Below are 8,373 nucleotides of genomic sequence, written 5' to 3'. Positions count from 1 at the left end.
TCCGACCTTGAGCATTCTAGGGCATTTCATGAATCATGTAGAGCATGCAATTTTAAACAACTATCAACTTTACTTCAATTATCTAATTTGCTCTCTTGCTGCTGATTGGTAGCTACACGTAGATGCCTCTTGTAATTGGTTCACTGTGTTCAGCTAGCTCCCAGTAGTGCATTACTGCTCGTTCAAAAAAAGGATAACATGAGAATGAAGCAACTTTGATAATAGAAGTAAATCGGAAAGTTTCATGTTCTTTTAATGGACAACTCACTGTTATGGTGAGAGGCAGCTACAGATTTTTACGGATACAAATCAGAATGGATTTTATTAAATGAAGACCATTGTTTAGGTTTGTACAATATAGGCATATCATTTAAAAAATAGTTTGACTATAATGACAACTGTCACAGCAGACAGATACAGTAGTCCTTACATATATGATACTTGAGTGTAAATAAATATTTGCTGTTTTTAATACAAAAAACTATCATTCCTTAAATCTGTTCATTTTAAATGTTTGTTTTATGTTTTCAGCATTTCCTTTACTTACACGGAAAAAATCAATACAAAGCCCCCCAAATTCTCCAGAAAATGAGGTAATTTACACCAAAACAATGTATGAAAATAATATATGAAACAATGTGTGAAATTACAGTGAATATAAAAAGTCTACACAACGTTTTGAAATTGCAGGTTTTTGAAATTTAAAGACAGAAATAACAACAATTTAAATGTCGGACTTTTTTCAACTGTTATGTGATCTTCCAACAAAACACAAATCTAGAGAGTAAAAAATAAATAGTTAATTATTCAGAATTAAAAAAAAAACCTACAACACCCTTTCATAATTGGGCACTAGGCTGTGTTCACAGTTAACCAATCACATTCTAAATTATGCCTGTAGTAATAGCATACACCTGCCATAAATAAAAGTGATTCTGATTAAACCTAGATTAAAGTCAGCTGTTGATGTAGGATTTGCTTGAATGTTTGGGGGAAAGCCAAGAGTTGCCAAAGAAACATTGATAGCTAAATTGTTGAAAAGTATCAATCAAGAAAGGGATATAAAAGAATATTGGAGGCACTGGATGAATCATGGCGTACTCTCAAAATTATTATCAATAAATGGAGAAAACGTGGCACCACAGAAACATTGCAAAGATCAGGACAAGCCTCCAAAGTTAATCAGAGGACGAGGAGAAAACTTATCATGGAGGCTACCAAGAGGCTAATGGCAACACTGAAGGAGCAACAGGAAGTGCTGGCAGGTACCAATCATTCCTTGCATTTGACAACTATCTCTTATATTCTGCACATCTGGACTATGGGGTAGGGTGGCAAGACGGAAAACCTTTCTTACAAAAAGAAACATCCAAGCCCATCTAAATTAACGGATTAATTCAGATTAATTCAGCAACCCCAAACAATGTGGGGAAATGTGCTATGGTTTGACAAGATAAAAGTTGACCTTTTCAGTCTAAGGGGTAGATTTATCATAGTGCGAGCGAACATGATACGATGTAGCATACATACGATGTAGCATACACTGTCAGAATTTATCATTGCACCAGCAGTTCTTGTGAACTGCTTGTGCAATGCCGCCCCCCTGCAGATTCACCGCCAATCGGCCGCTAGCAGGGGCTGTCAATCAACCTGATTGTATTTGATCGGGTTGATTTCTGTCCACGGCCTCAGAGCAGGCGGACAAGTTATGGAGCAGCGGTCTTTAGACCTGAAGGCTCGCGTGGAAACAGGGGCATGAAGCTCCATACGGAGATTGATAAATCGGGCCCTAAATTGTAAGTGATATGTTTGGCCCAAAGCTAATAAAGCTCATCACCTAAGGAACACCATACTGACTTGAAGATTTGTGATGCTATCATCATGCTTTTGCGCTGCTTCTCTTCAGCTGGGTCAGGGGCTCTTGTCAAGATATATGGGATAATGAATAGCTCCATATATTAAGATATGGTGGCACAAAACTTGTTCTCCTCTGTCAGAAAGCTGAAGATGAAGAGGAATTTCACATTTAAACATGACAATAAACAAAAGCACACATACAAGCCACCGAAGCATGACTTCAGAAAGAAAAATCAAAGTCTTGGAATGGCCTAGTAAGGGCCCAGACCTCAATCCTATTGAAAACCCTTGAAATTACCTAAAGAGAGCTGTACACAGGAGATCCTTTTGCAATTTGAAAGAACTTTTTTGCAAAAAAAATGGGATACAATTCTACATGTGCAAAGTTAATAGAGACTTATTTACAAAGACTTGCTGCTATATTAAATAAAAGGTGCTTCCACAAAGTATTAGTTGGGTGGGGTGTGCAGACTTTTTAAAAAAATAAAAAAATAAAATGTTCCTAATAATTAACTTTTTTTCACTGGATTTTTGTTTGTTGGAAGATATTAACCCAAATTATGTGTGAAAGCTGTGTACAGCAAGGCTTTGCAATGTAAATTAATAAGTAAACGGTCTATTGATGACATTTTTGTTTAGTCTATATTATAAGTTACTGCTTGGAGATAATGTGACAAAAAGTTAAGAATGAATTTTAGAAATGTTTAAAGGGGTATACAAACAAAACTATAAAATAATCTGCCGAGTATTTTATAACTGCCAGATATACATTTAAAAAAAAATCAAAATGCTTGCTTTTTAAAGGGTCGTTAAACTGCTATGCACAACTGCAATAAAATAGTAACTACTCTCTATATTACTGCATTTCATCCTGTTCCTGTAGCTCTTTACAAGTCAGTTTTCCTGCTTTAGCCCCTTAGTGACAAGACTATTTTTCAATTTCCTTAACCCTAAAGACATGGGCTTTTTTTTACATTTGTGCAGTGTTTATGTTTAGCTGTTATTTTCCTCTTACTCATTTACTGTAACCACACAGATTATATACCTTTTTTTCTCACCATTAAATGGACTTTTTAAAGATACCATTATTTTCATCATATCATATAATTTAACCCCAAAATCTGTGAAACATCTACAACCACCAAAAAACACCCATGCTAAATAGTTTCTTTGTCCTGAGTTTAGAAATACCCAATGTTTACATGTTCTTTGCTTTTTTTTGCAAGTTATAGGGCAATAAGTACAAGTAGCACTTTGCTATTTCAAAACGATTTTTTTGTTTTTACAAAATTAGCGATAGTTACATTGTAACACTGATATCTGTCAGGAATCCCTGAATAACCCTTCCTATATATATATTTTGTTTTAGTAGACAACCCAAAGTATTGATCTAGGCCCATTATGGTATATTTCATGCCACCATTTCACCGCCAAATGCGATCAAATAAAAAAAATTGTTCACTTTTTTAACTTTTTCACAAATTTTTGTACAAACTTTAGGTTTCTCACTGAAATTATTTACAAACAGTTTGTGCAATTATGGCACAAATGGTTGTAAATGCTTCTCTGGGATCCCCTTTATTCAGAAATAGAAGACATATATGGCTTTGGCATTACTTTTTGGTAATTAGAAGGCCGCTAAATGCTGCTGCACACCACACTTGTATTATGCCCAGCAGTTAAGGGGTTAATTTGTTAGCTTGTAGGGTTAATCCCACCCCATGATCCCTCCCTGACCCCCCTCAAACAGCTCTCTTCTCTCTCCCACCTCACAATTGTCACTGCCATCTTAAGTACTGACAGAAAGTCTTCTAGTACTAAAATAAAAGGTTGTTTGTTTTTTGGATTTTTTTTTTATATTGATTCTGCAGTGTTGGATCCCCATTTAGCCCCCAACCTCCCTGATCCCCCCCATACAGATCGCTATCCCTCCCCCCTCTACCTATTTACCGCAATCTTGGGTACTAGCAGCTGTCTGCCAGTACCCAGTTTGCCCAAAAAAAAGTTGTTTTTTTTAGATTGAATAAACAATTTTTCAGTAGTGTAGCTGCCCCCCTAATACCCTACCCTCCTCTCCTCCTACTCCCAGATCCTTTGCCCATCATTTATTCCCCCCACCCCACTCCCTCCTTCCCATACATTTTGAAAGGCATAATTGTGAATGTTGCTCGCACGCATGTGCCCCCCTCGCACGCTCCTGCCCCTGGTGTGCACATTATTAAGACAGGAACCGGATCTTAAGCAACGATGGGCCGCCCACCCACATCCCTGCTATTGCTCCCACCAACGATTGTTACCATCGCTACTGGTGCAAAGAGGGCCACAGAGTGGCTCTCTCTGCATCGGTGGGTAAAACAATGGTATTGCATAATGCCTCAATATCGAGGCATCACTGCAATACCATGAAAGTGGCTGGAAGCGATCAGGATCGCTTCCACTGCTTGAAACCCCTAAGGACGTACAGGGTACGTCCTTGGTCATTAAGTGACAGTTTTTGTAGGACATTCCCTGTACGTCCTTGGTCGTTAAGGGGTTAATAGCTTAAAGGTGCCATATACTGAAGCTCCACCTCTTTGTAGTCAGGACTGCCATCTTGGAGCTCAGGTATTCTCACAGGCTGTGACAGAAGCTGTGCACACTCACAGATCAGTTATATTGTCCACTTATTTACGGCTGTCTAATGTGCTTCAGGTTAGTGTGCATGATACATCATGTGAGCTTTACATTTTTGCATTTTCTACACAGTTTTACAGTTACAGAAGATATATTTAAAAAGCTCTTAAAAATAATATAGATCAATGCAGCTCCTGCTTTGTATCATGCACCCTAACCTGAAGCACATTATACAGCTGTGAAAAAATAGGCAATATTACTGCTCTGTGAATGTACACAGCTTATGTCACAGGTTGTGAGAATACCTGAGCTCCAAGATGGCAGACAACAGTACAAAGAGGCGGAGCTTCAGTATCTGACACATTTAAGCTATTAAAATAGGAGAACTGATTTGAAAAGAGCTGCAGAAACAGGATGAAATTCAATAACAGTGAGTAGTAACCATTCTAGGGTTATTGTGCTCAGCAGTTTAATGTCCCTTTAAGTAACCACTTGTTTGTTTCCAAAAGTCTGACGTATCCATCAATCAGTTCTCTATATAGCAGCTTTGTTACTGCATTTTACTCTTGAGCACAGAGTGCTGGTGAGGTCATGTTATCACCATATATGGAGCAGATTGATGGATGCCCTCAGGTTTCCAGGGTATGGAATGAGGGTACAATTAAATAGCAGTAACTTTTTTTTTTAGTTTGCAGAGCCATTTTAAGTTTTAATTCATGTTAAAAGCATTACAATAACTATTATAAGCATTATGCCAATTATTTCTATTTATCTCCAGTCTTACCCCATCTAACCTACTGTTTTATCTTCTACGCTACAAACTAAGGGCTAGATTCCATGCATTTTGTTAATAGCTTCTTCATTTTAGTGACCTTTTCAGTATCAAATTGCTATTAGTAAAAGTATGCTATCAAAATATCACTGAATAGTAACAGTGTCTTATAAGTGGTCATAATGGCTGCTAAGCAATTACTGGCTTCAGACATGGTATATACCAGTGTTACTGCTTAGTAACTCTAACCACAACCTCGCATTTGTAAAATTAACAGTGGGCTGCATCTCTTATTATTAACCCTTCTGCAACCTTTATCCTCTTCAATAAACTAACCTTACTTGCAAGCCTGGCTCCCCACCACAATTATACCTCCAAAATCTTAGGGAGCTCCCCTTTACAAAATACCCCCAACAACTTAAGAACCTTTATATTACCTTTATATTACCCACCTATTGCTATATTCCTCTCAACAAATGTAATGTTTTTCAACATCCTTAAGGTCACGCACTTTCTTCTTCCTTGTACTGGCAAGGGCCTACTCAATTGTTCCCTCCTATTTATATTATTTTGTAAAGCAATCTTTAGCAGAGGAAGGACTCACTGTCAGATTTGAGTCCTCCCATTCTTCTAATTGCTATTGAATACTCTCAACATTATCTTGATTGGTTTATTTTGTATACAGTCAGGGTTGCTTTAAAAATATAAGTATGAGGGAATATTGGACAGGACCCAGGCCTACATCAAGGAGGAACACAAGATATCCTGTGCTTGCAGCTGGAAGAGCATTAACATAGACCTCACTATAGTGGGGAATAAGGGAGCCAAAGAACTTCAGGATATTTTGGGGAATGGAACTAGCAGTTAGAGGGAGGGGCTGTTATGCGTAAACAGACATATTACAGTATTGTGATGGATAAATTATAACTAGCATAGGATCTAGCCCTGTCTTTTTTACTTTAAAATATTTTTTCTAGCTATAGTTGTTCATTTTACATTATGTATATTTCTATAGCTGCATACTATATATATTGTGATTATTAATGCATATTTAAATATCTGAATAATAAGTGCAGTTCCTAATAAATCCTTTGTATAGGTGTTTTCCAGCAACACATCACCTGAAGATTTTACGACAACTCACCCATTAAGTAATATAAATGACTTTGAGGAGCTATTCCATGAAATTCCATCTTATGTGCCCCATCACACAGTATTACTTACAACACATGAGTATGGGGCAACTAGAACTCCTAAGTGTGACGCCAATGGACAGAGTTCCTACTACAGAAGTGAACATGATGAATTCAGACAAGGCTATTTTGAAAATGTGCACAGTTATCCATCAGTGTATGTCAATGATTATTCTGATGTGTTTGAAAAAGAAGTGACAACAGATCAAACAAGAATGAAGGATGATTTACAGCAAGAGTCAAATAATCTAAAAGCCCCATCACTTAAAAAACTGATTCTTTCTAACGAGGAAAAATCAAAACTTCTAGATTGGAGTTACTCAAACCCAAAACAGCCCACCACAAAGCAAGATGAAAAACTATCTACCCAAGTAAATCATGATCCTCAAGGGGAATCTGAGAACAAAAATAAATCTGCATTTAGTATACTGTCAAATGCAATTAAAAGATCATTTACACGTTCTGTAAGTTCTACTTCAGAAATCCCTAAACCAGTGTCAGTTCAGAAGACCAAACCGGTTTCACCAAGCAGTTATTTTGACATTGCTAGTCCATTTTTTAGAAGGAGCCGCAGTAACACAGAACATTCAACCAATGGCAAAGAAATGGACATCTTGCCAAACCAGACCCATTATTTATTGACTCATAATGAGTTTGTGAAGAATGACTTCAATGCAAAGGAATTTTTACCAGGTCTTTCAACTTTCCAGAAAACAAACCACGACTCTTCAGCTACCAACAAAGTAGAAGATTTTATGCCAAAAATGTTGGCAAAATTCACTATTAAAGAGAATCAAAACAACAGCACAAACCATAATCCACCTTTTAGAAGTAGGACAAATTCATTTTTCTCATCATTGAGGCTCAAAACCAAAGCTTCTAAAACTGACATTCCAAATGACACGTGGTTTAATAGCATTCGAAGAATAGTGAATGACAAGGATAGCAGTGAAAAAGTACTGAAAACAAGCCCAAATATTTACAACCCAATTCCAGTTCAACACCAAGGTGAGAAAATTGTTTTGGTTTTATCAAAATTCAGTCTTTACTATTTCTGTAGGGCCTTATATTAAATAACTGATGATTTTAGAGATCAGGTTAGGGGAAGTTTAATACAAGGGAATATAAGGGTTTAACTATATATGAACAATATGGTTCTTATGTACTATGCAATTTTTTGTAATTCTTGGGTACCAGTTTGATAAGGTTACTCGGCTACAATTCCTAAAGCTTAAAGGGATTCTGAACCCATTTTTTCTTCTATGATTCAGATAAAGCATGCATTTTTAAGCAACTTTCTAATTTACTCCTTTTATCCATTTTTCTTTGATTTCTTGGTATCTTTATTTGAAAAAAGCAGGAATGTAAGCATACAAACCAGAGCATCTTTGGTTACAGCTTGCTGATTGGTGGCTAAATGTACCCACTGATCAGCAAGAGTTATCCAGGGTACTGAACCAAAAATGGTCTGGCTCGTAAGCTTACATTTCTGCTCTATCTTCATCATAGAAGACAAATTTGGGTTCAGTATCCCTTTAACTTCATTTTGGTTTTTCATTTGTAAGTGAAGTTTTCTTGGTTCTTGTTACTTAAAAAAAACAATAATCGTATTACGTAGTTTTATATTTATATGTAAAAATGTTGGCCCAAAGTCGCTGGTAAAGGTACTTGTAATGCTTTGTAACTGCAAACATTGAGTGTAGTTTTATAATAAATTAACATTCCAATTTACTTTATCAAATTTAATTTGTTCTCCTGATATATTTTGTCAAAAAGCAGGTAGGTAGACTCTGCAGCATGTTTGCGTTCGGAGCACTATATGGCAGCAGTTTTGTAAGAGCAGTGTACTCCTGTCGGGTTTGCGCACATAATTCCGACAGGAGTACACCAATTCTTCATGTGTGCTAACCTGACATAAGTTATCTTAAAGGGACACTG

The 8,373-nt window shown here is 36.8% G+C and overlaps 1 protein-coding gene across 1 annotated transcript in view; it reads left to right on the top strand.

The window, feature by feature from the left end:
* The first annotated feature begins 446 nt into the window (after positions 1-446).
* Positions 447-8,373, top strand: part of LOC128644153 (F-actin-monooxygenase MICAL2) — a 115,900-nt gene continuing 107,973 nt past the window's right edge. The window contains exons 1-2 of the mRNA XM_053696858.1: positions 447-593; positions 6,342-7,443. Coding sequence (XP_053552833.1) covers positions 522-593; positions 6,342-7,443 — 1,174 coding nt within the window. The 5' untranslated portion in view covers positions 447-521. The remainder of the gene's footprint in view (positions 594-6,341; positions 7,444-8,373) is intronic.

The sequence above is a fragment of the Bombina bombina genome, unplaced genomic scaffold, assembly GCF_027579735.1.
Source record: "Bombina bombina isolate aBomBom1 unplaced genomic scaffold, aBomBom1.pri scaffold_642, whole genome shotgun sequence".
Taxonomy (NCBI): domain Eukaryota; kingdom Metazoa; phylum Chordata; class Amphibia; order Anura; family Bombinatoridae; genus Bombina; species Bombina bombina.
Note: the sequence above shows the minus strand (reverse complement) of the source record. Positions and strands in the feature narration are given on the sequence as shown.